Source organism: Marmota monax, unplaced genomic scaffold (genome assembly GCF_021218885.2).
Source record: "Marmota monax isolate L192 unplaced genomic scaffold, Marmota_monax_Labrador192_F-V1.1 WCK01_AAM20220418_F8-fsc00111, whole genome shotgun sequence".
Taxonomy (NCBI): Eukaryota; Metazoa; Chordata; class Mammalia; order Rodentia; family Sciuridae; genus Marmota; species Marmota monax.
Window position 1 is genome coordinate 6,507,170 of NW_026695067.1, and position 16,569 is coordinate 6,523,738.

General features: G+C 40.2%; 1 protein-coding gene across 4 annotated transcripts in view; it reads left to right on the forward strand.

Annotated features, from left to right (window-relative positions):
• Window positions 1-1,447, forward strand: part of LOC124081730 (unconventional myosin-IXa-like) — an 80,679-nt gene extending 79,232 nt beyond the window's left edge. For 2 of the 4 annotated variants that reach the window (XM_058573832.1, XM_058573833.1), the window contains exon 2: window positions 7-1,447. In XM_058573832.1, coding sequence (XP_058429815.1) covers window positions 81-932 — 852 coding nt within the window. In that variant the 5' untranslated portion in view covers window positions 7-80 and the 3' untranslated portion in view covers window positions 933-1,447. The remainder of the gene's footprint in view (window positions 1-6) is intronic. The other 2 variants (XM_046428065.2, XM_046428064.2) reach the window with 2 other exon arrangements.
• Window positions 1,448-16,569: the final 15,122 nt, after the last annotated feature.

The window sequence follows — 16,569 nt, forward strand, 5'->3', positions numbered from 1 at the left end:
TTACAGTTTTTTTGCCAAGAAAATGATTTGCATGATCTTGAACAACACATACTATTTATGCTGATGGGACAGGATCCAATATGAATATAAGTGATGGAGGAAGACGACGCTTTGAGGATAATGAACATACATTACGTATATATCCTGGGACAATTTCAGAAGGGACAATCTACTGTCCAGTTCCTGCCAGGAAAAACACCACAGCTGCTGAGGTGATTGACACTCTTATAAACAAACTTCATCTAGACAAAACAAAATGTTATGTTTTAGCAGAGGTAAAGGAATTTGGTGGAGAAGAATGGATACTCAATCCAACAGACTGTCCAGTTCAGCGAATGATGTTGTGGCCACGAATGGCTCTGGAAAATCGCTTAAGTGGAGAGGACTACCGCTTTCTTCTGCGGGAAAAAAACCTTGATGGATCAATCCATTATGGTAGCCTTCAGTCATGGCTACGGGTAACTGAAGAACGACGCAGGATGGTGGAACGAGGTTTTCTTCCACAGCCTCAACAGAAAGACTTTGATGATTTATGTAGCTTACCTGACTTGAATGAGAAAACTCTCTTAGAAAACCTACGAAATCGCTTTAAGCATGAAAAAATTTATACCTACGTTGGCAGTATTCTAATAGTTATTAACCCATTCAAATTTCTTCCTATTTATAACCCCAAATACGTCAAAATGTATGATAACCACCAATTGGGAAAACTTGAGCCCCACATATATGCAGTGGCTGATGTAGCTTATCATGCTATGCTTCAGCGTAAAAAGAATCAGTGCATTGTGATTTCAGGAGAGAGTGGTTCTGGGAAGACTCAAAGCACAAACTTTCTTATTCACCACCTTACTGCACTCAGTCAGAAAGGATTTGCCAGTGGAGTAGAACAGATTATTCTTGGAGCTGGACCAGTACTTGAGGTAAGTGTATAGAAATAGTTTTCTTATCCTCAAATATATCTTTAGAAAATACCTGGTAGATGTGAGAAAATGAAATAAGATGAAATATAGAATCACAAACATCACTGTTATCAAGGGAAACAGGAAGATGGCAAAGCAGAAAGGTAATGTGGAAGATTGAAGGGTGTGAGAGCAATAAAAAAAATTTTTTTTTTGAAGAGTATCCTTTGGTAAGTCATTAGTGATGCAAAGATAGAGATGACTGGAATGATATCCTTTACCTTAGATAGGTAGAAAGCAGAGCAGGACTCCTGTAATTTGGTATGGAAGTGGGTTGTTGGAGAATATATTCTTGCCAATGTATTTGTGTCTCTGTAACCTTAATGAGTGCCTGGCATTGAAATTCTTAACGATTTAAGAATATAGAGACTAGCCAGGGTTAATGGCACATACCTCTGATCCCAGCAACTTAACTCAATTGCAAGTTTGAGGCCAGTCTCAGTAACTCAGTGAAGCTGTAAGGAATTGAGTGAGACCCTATCTCAAAATAAAAATATAGAAAGGCCTGAAGATGGGCTGGGGATGTGGCTCAAGCGGTAGCGCGCTCGCCTGCCATGCGTGCGGCCTGGGTTTGATCCTCAGCACCACATACAAACAAAGATGTTGTGTCCGCCAAATACTAAAAAAAAAATAAATAAATATTAAAAAAAAAATTCTCTCTCTCTCTCTCCTTCTCTCTCTCACTCTCTCTTAAAAAAAAAAAAAAAAAAAGAAAGGGCTGAAGATGTAGCTCAGTGGTAAAGTACCCCTAAGTTCAGTTCTTGGTAACCCTCTCCCCGCAATGTAGAGATTATTGATGTGTGGGATGCCGTAGAAGTATTACTATCATGTTGAAAGAGAATAACAGAAAGACAATGCATTGATCTCACTTATATATATAATCCAAAAAAGTCAAATGCATAAAAACAGTAAAATAATGGTTATTAAGAACTAGGGGTTGAGGGGCTGGGATTGTGGCTCAACAGTAGAGCGCTCGCCTAGCATGCGCAGGGCCCCGAGTTCAATCCTCAGTACCACATAAAAATAAATGAATGGAATAAAGGTATTGTGTTCTACAACTAAAAACAAACAAACAAAAAACAACAACTAGGGATTGAAGAGATACTGATCAAAGAGCATGAAACCTCAGTTACACAAGATGAAAAAGTTCAAGAGATTGGGCTGGAGATGTGGCTCAAGCGGTAGCGCGCTTGCCTGGCATGCGCGCAGCACTGGGTTCTAGACTCAGCACCACATAAAATAAAACAAAGATGTATGCACCGAAAACTGAAAAAAAAAAGTTTAAGAGATATATTTTACATCATTGTGATTCCAATTAATATTAATGTGTACTTGAAAATTTCTTAGACAATAATTTACAGGTTCTTATAATAAATATGAGTTAATAAATATGTAAATTGCTTAGTTTGCCTATTCCACGATATGTAAATAAATGAAAACATCATGTTGTATACCATCAATATATAACTTTTACTTATCAATTAAAAAAGAAAAAGAGAATACAAATTTTCTTTTAAACCTGAAAGGAAGAGGTAATATTACTCTGTGTGTGTGTGTGTGTGTGTGTGTGTATGTATGTGTGTATATGTGTATGTGTTTTATGGAACTGAGGATTGAACCTAGTGCCTCACACATGCTAACATGCTAGGCACTGCTTTACCCCACTGAGCTACATCCCCAGCTGTTTTTAATTTTAATTGAGACAGGGTTTTGCTAAGTTGTCCAAGCTGGCCTTAAACTTGAAATCCTCCTGTTAGCTTTTTTGTCACCGTGACGAAAAGACTGGGAAAGAATAATTTCAAAGTATGAAAAGTTTATTTGGTACTAATGTTTCAGAGGTCTCAGTCCATAGATGACCAACTCCACTCTTTGGGTCTGGAGGTGAGGCAGAACATCATGGTTGGAGTGTGTGGTGGAGAAAAGCTGCTTAGGATGTGGCACCAGGAAACAAGGGGGGGAGGGGCACACTGTAGATCTGGGACAAAATATATATCCCTAAAGGCATGTCCCTAATGACCCACCTCCACCAGCCACACCTTATCTGCCTACATTTATCACCCAGTTAATCCATTCAAGTGGATTAATACAATGACCAGGTTAAGGCTCTCATAACTCAAATATTTTACCTCTAAGCTTTCTTGCATTGATTTTCACATGAGCTTTTGGAGAACATCTAATATTCTAATTAATAGCACCTCCTACTTTACCTGCTTAGTGGCTGGGATTATAGACATGTGCTACCATGCTTGACTTTGTTGTGTTTTTAAGAGATTTCATGAGGTCTAATTGAACTACAATAAACTGTACATACTTAAGGTGTACAATATGATAAATTCTTTTTTTATTGGATCTTCCTGGGAATTGAATTCAGGGGCACTTGACCATTGAGCCACATCCCCAGCCCTTTTTGTATTTTATTTAGAGACAGGGCCTCACTGAGTTGCTTAGCACCTTGCTTTTGCTGAGACTGGCTTTGAACTTGATCCTCCTACCTCAACCTCATGGGTACCTTTGAAAATGTCAAGTAGGGAGAGAGAGAAAGATGGTGGAGTATAACTAGGCAGTGATTCTGGATTCCTAAATAGCTTAGAAAGGAGATGGTGAAGGAACAGTTGACTACAGAGCTGGGTGAGAGAGTAAATGCTCTAAGACCCAATGTTGGACAGTATGAAACTTGAAGAGTTACAGAGGTTATCAGAATGGAAAATAAGGACAGAGTTCCTTAATCTTGAACCTGAACTAGGGTGGTGTGATAGGGGAAGGAAATGGAGAAAAAAGGAGAGGAAAAGCACACAGGATCACTTTCTTAACAGTTGGAATGAAAAACAGACAAAATTGATATGTGATAGAAACAGGCGGAATCAGTGAGGAGATCAGGCAGTTTAATCTAAATTGTGGACTGAAAGCCATTCTTGCTATGGCAGCCATTTTGTGGAGTCCACAGGTGGTCAACCTCTCTAAAATAAATCAAAAGAGCTTCTCCCTACCTTCAGATAGCAACAGATAAAACTAGAGGGAGTACCTCTGCATAAGCATGTCTCAGTTATTTGTCTGTAAGAAACTTGAAGGATCCCTACTTGCCCAAAGTTGCCTAAACACCTTCCTCCTCACTGAGGACAAGGGAAGTGGGGTGGAGCAGCCCCCAGAGCTGGTCATTCCCAGGAAGTGCTTACCTGACCCAGCGCTCCATACATCTTCCACAGGAATTCAGAAACCAGAATGTATGCCCATGTTTCACAGCTGTGGGCAGTGAGAGCTCATGCACAGGTGGAAAGGTTGTTTTTGTTCTGGACAGTGGAGGGGGTTGGCATCTGTGATTTTTAATCAGCTGGGGAGCTTGCGACTGGCTGAGCCTATTATTGGTGAGCAGGGACACTGGTCCACAATCTTCTGGTTTAGGGGAAACACTTCTGCACTGCAGACCAGCCACAATGACCCTAGAACTACTGGTCCAGTGCTTGCAGACAGACACCAGGACCTATGCTACTTTGAAGAGAGCATGTGGAGGTGAGCGGGTGCGCGACAGCCCTGAGCCAAGTACGGGGTGCTGTTGCATACAACAAAAACACCCAGCAGATGCAGCAAAGCAACCCTCTGAGCATCTAGCCTTAGGCCCCTGGGCTCATAAAAGGAGAACTGGGGGCTGGAGTTAGTGGCTCAATGGTAGAGTGCTTGCCTAGCATGTTTGGGGCACTGGGTTTGATCCTCAGCACCACATTAAAAAAATAAAAAATAAAAAGATATTGTATGTCTACCTACAACTAAAAAATAAATATTTCAAAAAAGAATGGAGAGCTGGGTGGTGGAAGTACACAGCAACCAGGGATATTACTCCTGTGCCCCCAGAACCTCTAGGGGGAAATCAAAAGCTGAAGAGTGTTGGGCATTTTCTAAACTGATGAAGTCCAAACCAGGATGACTCAATAAGAATTTTCTCCACCTTGGCATGTTTTATTGTAAACAGTTCTAATGTCAACTTTGATCATACATATATTATTCATTTTGATTTGAGAGTTGTTACCCTAAAATTTGATATTGTGCCCTCAATCCATTTGATTGTATTTCTTCTAGTATTTTAAAGCATTTAGTGGAATCATCCTTTTTGTTTTTTTTAGCTCAGGTTTACATTTGTTCCTCTAAGCTCCTCTTTTCTCTTCCATTACTTGCTACTATCTTAAATCCCCCTGCCCCATCTTATTCTTTTTACCTTAGTTTTTGTATGGTTCTTTTCTATCTTTTCATTACTTTTTCACTTTTCTCTTGTTTAGCCCAATTTTTTTTCCTTCCTTTTTTAGCTCCTGTATATAATAGCCATTTTACTCCTATTAGTAACTAATTTTCCAACCTATTCCAGAACAGTACTACAAGTTTATACCTGGGTCAAAGAAACTGTGGAGAATATTGTCAACAATTTTGTTTTTTTCTAAAGTTGGTTAGTATTTAGCTTTGCTCTGAAGTGTCTGTAGTAAATAGGGTTTAATGTCTTCTCTCAAAGTAGTCCTTGTAGTGGGAATAGCAGAGGACACACAGTGAGTGAAACTATCAGTTCCTGGATATTCACCCAGCCTGGGGCCCTTAAGAGATGGAAGCTCACTAAATAGTCCCTTGTATAAAAGAGAAAAACAATAATCATCCCAACGGATGGGTAAACATATAAGCAGTATGAAAAAGCAAAGAGACAAGTCACCCAGAATAGCCAACAACACTTCAACAACTGATCCCATTGACACCACATTAGAGAAAATGATGGAGAAATAATTTAGAAAATTAAGATGTTCAGTGAACTAAAAGAAGATATAAGTAATGAACTTGGAAAATACAGAAAGTAAAAGATCATTTCATAAAAGGGATTCTGAAAAAGAACCAAATGGATATTGTGGAAGTGACTTAGGAAATCAAATTAAAAATTCAGTGGAAAGTATCACCAATATATTAGACCCCTTAGAAGATATTTTCATAGACCTTGAAGATAAAAGTATATGATCTTGGAAATAAAGTTGATAATATATAAGTTGTTAAGAGACCATGACCAGAATATTCAAGATATCTGGGATAATATTAAGAGGCCAAATTTAAGAATCACTGGGGTGGAGCAGGGGTTATAATTCAGTGCTAGAGCATTTGCCTAATGTGAGGGCACTGTGTTCAATTCTCAGCATTGCATATAAATAAATAAAGGTCCATTGACAGCTTAAAAAAAAAAGGATCATTGGGGTGGAAGAAAGCTCCAAAATACAGACTAAAGGAATGCACAATCTTTTCAATGAAATAATAACAAAAATTTCCAAATATTAGGAATAAGTTGGAAATCTAATTATAAGATGCCAGCAAAACCTCAAATAGACAAGATCAAAAAAGATCCTCTCTATGACACATATAAAGAAAATGCCTAATATACAGAATAATGGTAGAATTTTAAAAACTGCAAGAGAAAAATAGCAGGTCACATTTAGAGGTAAACAAATTTGGATTTCAACTGATTTATCATCCCAGACCCTAAAGGCCAGAAGAAAACAGGTGCCTACCTAGATTGCTATATCCAGAAAAACTATCCTTCATAATTAAAGGTGAAATAAAAACCTTTTTGATAAGTAGAAACTGAAAGAATTCATAGCCACTAAGCCTGAAGTATAAAACATAATGAAATATTTCATGTAGAAGAAATGAAAAATGGTATATGGGTGAGGTGCTCTATAAGAATAGTCAGTTAAAGAGGAATCAAGTCTGAATTAAGCATTAGAAATAAAACGGCAGGACATAAAAATCATCTCTCTATAATAACATTGGATGTAAATAGTCTAAACTCTCCAATCAAAAGACACAGATTGGCAGATTGCATTAAAAAAGGAGACCCAATCATTTGGTATTTAGAAGAGACTCAATCTTATAGGCAAAGACATTCCCAGACTGAAGATGAAAGGGTGGGAAACGATTTAGTATGCAAATGGAAATTGAAAGCTGAGAGGAGTAGCTATTCTCATATCACACATATTAGACTTCTAGCCAAAATTAATCAGAAGAGACAAAGAAGGTCATTTCATAGTGGTTAAGAGAATTGTCCACGACATGACAGTAATTGTAAATATTTATTCCCTACATAGAAAAAAACAAACCCTTCTCAATATAAAAAGTAGACCAAAATACAATAATACTGGGTGATTTCAGCACCCCTCTCTCATCATTAGATAGAGGTCATCCAGACATAAACTAAGTAAAGACTCTTCAGGAACTGACAAATACTATTAATCAAATGTACCCAACAGACAGCTATAGAATGTTTCATTCATCAACAACTTTTTTTTTTTCTCAGCAGTACATGGAACTTTTTTCTAAAATAGATCATATTTTAGTGCACAAAGGAAATCTTAGCAAAAAAATTTCGAGAATTCCTTGCATTCTATTTGAGAATGAATGAAAATTAAATGAAATTAGAATTCAATGACAAGACTAACAGAAACCATTTTAACATCTGGGGATTGAATAGTAGATTTTTGATTTTTGGATACCGGGAGTTGATCTCAGGGCACTCAACCACTAAGCCACATCTCCAGTCCTATTTTGTATTTTATTTAGAGATAGTATCTCACTGAGTTGCTTAGCACCTCACTAAAGTGCTGAGTATAGCTTTGAACTTGGGATCTTCCTGCCTCTGCATCCCGAGCCACTGGGATTACAGGTGTGCATCACTGCACCTGGCCTAAATAGTATACTTTGAATGAGGAATGAATCACAGAAGAAATGAGGGGAGAAATAAAATTCTTAGAAACAAATGAGAACAGAGGTACATGTATCAGAATATCTGGGACAATATGAAGGCAGTTATATAAAAGGAAAGTTTGTAGCACTGAATTTCTACATTAAAGAGTTAGAAGTATACCAAATAATAATCTAATGTTATAGCTCAAGGCCGTAGAAAAATTCCAAAATCCATAGAAGACTGGAAATAATATCAGAGCCAAAATTAATGAAATTGAGAATAAAAACATACAAAGGATCAATGAAACCGAGAGTTGTTCCTTTGAAAAGGTAAATAAGATTGATAAAACCTCAGCCAAACTAATCAAAAGAAAGTGAAGACTCAAATCAAAATTGGAGATGAAAAAGGAAATATCACAGGCACTTCTGAAATCTAGGGCATCATTAGTAACTATTTCAAAACTCTGTATTATAATAAGCTAGAAAATCTTGAAGATATTGATAAATTCCCAGTGATATATGACCTACCCATGAACCATGAGAATATAGAAAATGTAAGCAGACTAGTATCAAGCAATGAAATTGAAGCAGCTATTAAAAACTTTCCAAGAACAACAGAAAAAAAGCCCAGGACCAGATGGATTCTCAGCTGAGTTCTACCAGACCTTTAAGGAAGATAATGTTAATTCTCCCGAAATTATCCCATGAAACAGAAGAGGAGGAAACACAAACACTGCCAGAGTCCTTCTATAAAGCCACTTTCACCCTGATACCAAAACCTGACAGACACATTGAAGAAATGAAACTTCATACCCATGGGCTGGGGTTGTGGCTCAGCGGTAGAGCGCTCGCCTAGCATGCACAAGGCCCTGGGTTCAATCCTCAGCACCACATAAAAATAAATAAACAAAGGTATTGTGTCTAACCAAAAAATAAATATTAAAAAAACCTCCAAAACTTCATACCAATATCCCTGATGAACATAGTTGCAAAAATCTTAATAAAATATTGGCAAACTGCATTAAAAATCACATTAATAATGCACCATAATCAAATGATTTCCATCCCAGTGATGCAAGGTCATTTCAACATATATGAATCAATAAATGTAGTTCACCACATAAATAGAGTTAAACAAGCATTTGACAAAGCCCAGCACCCATTCATCTTTAAAGCACTAGAGAAACTAGGGAGATAAGGAACTTATTTCAAAATTGTAAAGGCTATATACAACAGACCCAAGACCAGCATATTGAACAGAGAAAAATGGAAAGCATTTCTCTAAAAACAAAACAAAACAAGACAAGGATATCTACTCTCACTACTCCTAACTGTAGCCAGACCAATCAGGCGAGAGAAGATAATTAAAGGGATTCAAATAGGAAAAGAATTCAGATTATCTTTATTTGCTGTTACCATGATTTTATATTTAGAACACCCTCCCTCTTCCCTGGAAGAAGAAGAAAAAAATTTCACCAGAAAACTTGTATTTTTTTAAATTTATTTTTTGGTACTAGGGATTGAATTCATGGGTGCTTAAACACTAAGTCACATCCTCAGCCCTTTTTATTTCTTTTTTTTTTTTTTTTAATTTTTTATTGTGGGTTGTTCAAAACATTACAAATTTCTTGACATATCATATTCCACACTTTGATTCTAGTGGGTTATGAACTCCCACCTTCACCCCATACACAGATTGCAGATTCACATCAGTTACACATCCATTGATTTACAAATTGCCATACTAGTGTCTGTTGTGCTCCGCTGCCTTTCCCATCATCCACCCTCCCCCCTCCCCACCTCTCCCCTCCCCTCCCCTCCTCTCTCTCTACCCCCTCCACTGTATAACCCTGAGGGTCTCCTTCCATTACCGTGCAATTTACCTTCTCTCTCCCTTTCCCTCCCACCTCTCATCCCTGTTAAATGTTAATCTTCTTCTCCTGTTCTTCGTCCCTACTCTGTTCTTAGTTACTTTCCTTATATCAAAGAAGACATTTGGCATTTGTTTTTTAGGGATTGGCTAGCTTCACTTAGCATAATCTGCTCTAATGCCATCCATTTCCCTGTAAATTCTATGATTTTGTCATTTTTTAATGCAGAGTAATACTCCATTGTGTATAAATGCCACATTTTTTTTATCCATTCGTCTATTGAAGGGCATCTAGGTTGGTTCCACAGTCTTGCTATTGTGAACTGTGCTGCTATGAACATCGATGTAGCAGTGTCCCTGTAGCATGCTCTTTTTAGGTCTTTAGGGAATAGACCAAGAAGGGGAATAGCTGGGTCAAATGGTGGCTCCATTCCCAGCTTTCCAAGAAATCTCCATACTGCTTTCCAAATTGGCTGCACCAATCTGCAGTCCCACCAGCAATGTACAAGTGTACCCTTTTCCCCACATCCTCGCCAGCACTTGTTGTTGTTTGACTTCCTAATGGCTGCCAATCTTACTGGAGTGAGATGGTATCTTAGGGTGGTTTTGATTTGCATTTCTCTGACAGCTAGAGATGTTGAGCATTTTTTCATGTACTTGTTGATTGACTGTATGTCCTCCTCTGTGAAGTGTCTGTTCAGGTCCTTGGCCCATTTGTTGATTGGGTTGTTTGTTCTCTTATTGTCTAATTTTTTGAGTTCTTTGTATACTCTGGATATTAGGGCTCTATCTGAAGTGTGAGGAGTAAAGATTTGTTCCCAGGATGTAGGCTCCCTATTTACCTCTCTTATTGTTTCTTTTGCTGAGAAAAAACTTCTTAGTTTGAGTAAGTCCCATTTGTTGATTCTAGTTATTAACTTTTGTGCTATGGGTGTCCTATTGAGGAATTTGGAGCCCGACCCCACCGACTGTAGATCGTAGCCAACTTTTTCTTCTATCAGACGGCGCGTCTCTGATTTGATATCAAGTTCCTTGATCCATTTTGAATTCACTTTTGTGCATGGCGAGAGAAAGGGATTCAGTTTCATTTTGTTGCATATGGATTTCCAGTTTTCCCAGCACCATTTGTTGAAGATGCTATCCTTCCTCCATTGCATGCTTTTAGCCCCTTTATCAAATATAAGATAGTTGTAGTTTTGTGGATTGGTTTCTGTGTCCTCTATTCTGTACCATTGGTCCACACGCCTGTTTTGGTACCAGTACCATGCTGTTTTTGTTACTATTGCTCTGTAGTATAGTTTGAAGTCTGGTATCGCTATACCGCCTGATTCACACTTCTTGCTTAGCATTGTTTTTGCTATTCTGGGTCTTTTATTTTTCCATATGAATTTCATGATTGCTTTCTCTATTTCTACAAGAAATGCCATTGGGATTTTGATTGGCATTGCATTAAACCTATAGAGAACTTTTGGTAATATCGCCATTTTGATGATGTTAGTTCTGCCTATCCATGAACAGGGTATATTTTTCCATCTTCTAAGATCTTCTTCTATTTCTCTCTTTAGGGTTCTGTAGTTTTCATTGTATAAGTCTTTCACCTCTTTTGTTAGGTTGATTCCCAAGTATTTTATTTTTTTTGAAGATATTTTGAATGGAGTGGTTGTCCTCATTTCCATTTCAGAGGATTTGTCGCTGATATACAGGAATGCCTTTGATTTATGCGTGTTGATTTTAAATCCTGCCACTTTGCTGAATTCATTTATTAGCTCTAATAGTTTCTTTGTAGAGCCTTTTGGGTCTGCTAGATAAAAAATCATATCATCTGCAAATAGTGATAATTTAATTTCTTCTTTTCCTATTTTTATGCCTTTAATTTCTTTCGTCTGTCTAATTGCTCTGGCCAGTGTTTCGAGAACTATGTTGAAGAGAAGTGGAGAGAGAGGGCATCCCTGTCTTGTTCCAGATTTTAGAGGGAATGCCTTCAGTTTTTCTCCATTCAGAATAATGCTAGCCTGAGGCTTAGCATAGATTGCTTTTACAATATTGAGGTATGTTCCTGTTATCCCTAGTTTTTCTAGAGTTTTGAACATAAAGGGATGCTGTACTTTGTCAAATGCTTTTTCCGCATCTATCGAGATGATCATATGGTTCTTATTTTTAAGTCTATTGATGTGGTGAATAACATTTATTGATTTCCGTATATTGAACCAGCCTTGCATCCCAGGGATGAATCCTACTTGATCATGGTGTACAATTTTTTTTATATGTTTTTGTATCCGATTCGCCAGAATTTTATTGAGGATTTTTGCATCTAGGTTCATTAGAGATATTGGTCTGTAGTTTTCTTTCTTTGAAGTGTCTTTGTCTGGTTTAGGTATCAGGGTGATGTTGGCCTCATAGAATGAATTTGGAAGTTCTCCCTCCTTTTCTATTTCCTGAAGTAGCTTGAAAAGTATTGGTATTAGTTCTTCTTTGAAGGTTTTGAAAAATTCTGCTGTATACCCATCGGGACCTGGGCTTTTCTTAATTGGTAGTCTTTTGATGGTTTCTTCTATCTCCTCAATTGATATTGGTCTGTTTAGGTTTTCTATATCCTCCTGACTCAATCTGGGCAGATCATATGACTTAAGAAATTTATCTATGCCTTCACTATCTTCTAATTTATTGGAGTATAAGGATTCAAAATAGTTTTTGATTATCTTCTGTATTTCTGAAGTGTCTGTTATGATATTGCCTTTTTCATCCCGTATGCTAGTAATTTGAGTTCTCTCTCTTCTTCTCTTCACTAGCATCGCTAAGGGTCTGTCGATTTTGTTTATTTTTTCAAAGAACCAACTTTTAGTTTTGTCAATTTTTTCAATTGTTTCTTTTGTTTCGATTTCATTAATTTCAGCTCTGATTTTAATTATTTCTTGCCTTCTACTTCTTTTGCTGTTGTTTTGCTCTTCTTTTTCAAGGATTTTGAGATGAAGTATGAGATCATTTATTTGTTGTTTTTTTCTTTTTTTAAGGAATGAACTCCAAGCAATGAATTTTCCTCTTAGAACTGCTTTCAATGTGTCCCATAGATTCCGATATGTTGTGTCTGTGTTTTCATTTATCTCTAAGAATTTTTTAATTTCCTCCTTGATGTCTTCTATAACCCATTGATCATTCAGTAACCTATTGTTCATTCTCCAATTGATGTATGCTTTTTCCTTCCTTCTTTTATCGTTGATTTTCAGTTTCATTCCATTATGATCAGATAAGATGCATGGTAATATCTCTACTCCTTTATATTGTCTAAGAGTTGCCCTGTGACATAATATATGATCTATTTTTGAGAAGGATCCATGTGCTGCTGAGAAAAAAGTGTAACTGCTTGATGTTGGGTGGTATACTCTATATATGTCAATTAGGTCTAGGTTATTAATAGTGTTATTGAGTTCTATAGTTTCCTTATTCAACTTTTGTTTGGAAGATCTGTCCAGTGGCGAGAGAGGTGTGTTGAAGTCTCCCATGATTATGGTGTGGTGGTCTATTAGACTCTTGAACTTGAGAAGAGTTTGTTTGACGAACATAGCTGCACCATTGTTTGGGGCATAAATATTTATGATTGTTATGTCTTGTTGGTGTATGGTTCCCTTAAGCAGTATGTAGTGTCCCTCTTTATCTCTTTTGATTAACTTTGGCTTGAAATCTATTTTATTTGATATGAGTATGGACACGCCTGCTTGTTTCCGAAGTCCATATGAGTGATATGATTTTTCCCAACCTTTCACCTTCAGCCTATGTATGTCTTTTCCTATCAAATGCGTCTCCTGTAGGCAGCATATTGTTGGGTCTTGTTTTGTGATCCATTCTACTAGCCTGTGTCTCTTAATTGGTGAGTTTAAGCCATTAACATTTAGGGTTATTATTGAGATATGGGTTGTTCTTCCAGCCATATTTGTTTATTTCTGTTACTAAACATTGTTTGTTTTCCTCTTTGATTGTTTCCCCCCCCCCTTTACTGTCCTACCTCCCACTGTTGGTTTTCATTGTTATTTTCCATTTCCTCTTCCTGTAATACTTTGGCTAGGATGTTTTGAAGAGATGGTTTTCTAGCTGCGAATTCTTTAAACTTTTGTTTATCGTGGAAGGTTTTAATTTCATTCTCCATCCTGAAGCTTAATTTCGCTGGATACACAATTCTTGGTTGGAACCCATTATCTTTCAGTGTTTGAAATATGTTATTCCAGGATCTTCTAGCTTTCAGAGTCTGTGTTGAAAGATCAGCTGTTATCCTGATTGGCTTACCCCTAAATGTAATCTGCTTCCTTTCTCTTGTAGCTTTTAAAATTCTCTCCTTATTCTGTATGTTGGGCATCTTCATTATAATGTGTCTAGGTGTGGATCTCTTATGATTTTGCACATTCGGCGTCCTGTAGGCTTCTAGGATTTGGGATTCTGTCTCATTCTTCAAGTCTGGGAAGTTTTCTTGTATTATTTCATTGAATAGACTGCTCATTCCTTTGGTTTGGAGCTCTGTACCTTCCTGTATCCCAATGACTCTTAAGTTTGGTCTCTTAATGTTATCCCATATTTCTTGGATGTTCTGCTCATGGTTTCTTAACAGTCTTGCTGAGCTGTCTATGTTCTTTTCCAGTTGAAATACTTTGTCTTCATTGTCTGATGTTCTATCTTCTAAGTGTTCTACTCTGTTGGTAGTATTCTCCATTGAGTTTTTAAGTTGGTTTATTGCTTCCTGCATTTCTAGGATTTCTGATTGCTTGTTTTTTATAACCTCTATCTCCCTGTATAGTTGATCCTTTGCTTCCTGGATTTGTTTGCGTAATTCGTTGTCGAAGTGATCTTTCATTGTCTGATTTTGCTGTTTAATGTCTTCCTTGATACTCCAGATCATCTGAAGCATGTATATCCTGAATTCTTTATCTGACATTCCATCTGCTGCAGCTGTTACCTCTTCTAAAGTTGCGTTGACCTGCATTGCTTGTGGTCCTTTCTTTCCTTGTCTTTTCATACTGCTTACGTATCTTTCCTGCAGGTGCGGGCGGCGGCTCTGCTCTCTCCTTATTCCAATTGGGGTGTCGTGGCTACCACGCCGGCAGGTCACTGGGCCTGTTCTGGGAGCTGGTGGCGGCTCTGTTCTGCCCCTACTCCAATTGGGGTGACGTGTCTGTCGTACCAGCAGGCCACTGGGCCTGTCCTGCTGGTCGGTCGCAGATCTGCCCACCTTTCAGGCACGAGTGGGGGCTCTGCTTTGCCCCTACTCCAATTGGGGTGTCGTGACTACCCCGCCTGCAGGATGCTGGGTCTGTTCCTGGCAAGGGAGGCGACTCTGCTCTGTCACTACTCCAATTAGGGTGGTGTTTGTACCCCGCCGGCAGGCTCCTGGGCCTGATCCGCCGGTCTGTTGTAGGTCTGCCTACCTTGAAGGCGCGGGCGGCGGATCTGCCCTGCCCCTCCTACCACGCCTGCGGACCCCTGGGCCTGATCTGCAGGTTGATCACTGGTCTGCTCACCCTGCGGGCACGGGTGGCGGTTCCGCTCCACCCCCACTCCAATTGGGGTCACGTGACCACCACACCGGCAGGGCCTGATCCGGGCGTGGGATAAGGATCTGCTCTGCCCCTACTCGAGTTGGGGTGACGTGTGTACCACACTGGCAGGCTACTGGGCCTGACCCGCCAGGCTGTCACAGGTCTGTTTACCTTGCAAGCGCGAAGGGCGGCTCTGCCCTGCCCTGCCCCTCCTACCACGCCCATGTACTACTGGGTCGTGGGTCTGCCCACCTGGCGGGTGTGGGTGGCGGCTCCGCTCCGCCCCCTCTCCAATTGGGGTCACGCGGTCACCACGCTGGCGAGCCGCTGGGCCTGCTCCGGGGGCTGGCGGTGGCCCGGCTCCTTCCCTCTGGCTCGAGGACAAATTGAGGAGACTCGGGTGACTGAGCCTCACCCCCCTTACCAGGAGACCAACTGCTTATGTCACCGCTGGTATTGATGAAGATCTCTCCTCCACCGCTTTCTGCTGACATCAGATCTCTGCCATGTTGGTATCCTATGCGAATGGCAGCATTTCGTTCCCCTTGCCAGGCAACCCAAGCAATGGGTGAGTCCTGACCTGCCCTCAGCAGGACCCGGACCGAGACACAGTTTCCGCGGGCTCCTAGCCCCGGTCCAGGGAAGTTCCGGGAGCCGGAACTCGGCCGCTCCGTGCTCGGTGTAAGCTCCTATAAGTGTAGGCTCCAAGAAGCAGCCCCCGCGGGCTCAGTTCCGGGAGCCGGAATTCGGCCGCTTAGTGTTTGGTGTATGCTCTGATAGTAGCAGGGTCCAAGAAGCAGCCTCCGCGGGCTCCGCAGCCCTGAGCCAGGGCGGTTCCGGGACGGTTCCGGGATCCGGAACTCGGCCGCTCTGTGCTCGGTGTAAGCTCCTATAAGTGTAAGCTCCAAGAAGCAGTCCCCGCGGGCTCAGTTCCGGGAGCTGGAATTCGGCTTCTTGGTGTTTCGTGTTTGCTCTGATATTAGCAGGGTCCAAGAAGCAGCCTCCGCAGGCTCCGCAGCCCGGAGCCAGGGCGGTTCCGGGACGGTTCCGGGAGCCGGGACTCGGCCGCCCCGCGCTCCGTGTTCACTCCGATAAGATCAGATTTTAAGAAGCCCCCAGGCGCTGAACCCTAGCAATCTGTCTGCAAGCCGCAGGCGAATTGCAGCCTGAAATTACCTGTTCTATGGCTGAATGAGCTGCGGTCAGTCAAAAACAGGTGTGGTGACGTCAGTTTACCAACATGGTGGCTGCTGGCCTCCTCTGTGGTCTGACCGGTGTGGAGAACCGAGATGGACCGCTTCCTTCCCCGTCTCGAACCCAGAATTCAGCCTAGAAATTTTCTTGTCTGGACCTGTACTTCACGCTGGAGATTTAAAGATGCTCCTGACAGCAGGGCCCACCTTCAGGGTTTATAGTTTGCGGTGGGCTGAAGCATGTACGATGGTGCTAAGAAGGCAGAGAAATGTCCCCTATCCCAGGTTTGAGGCTTCCAGGGAAGGCTTCCTGGGAGGATCTTGTAGGC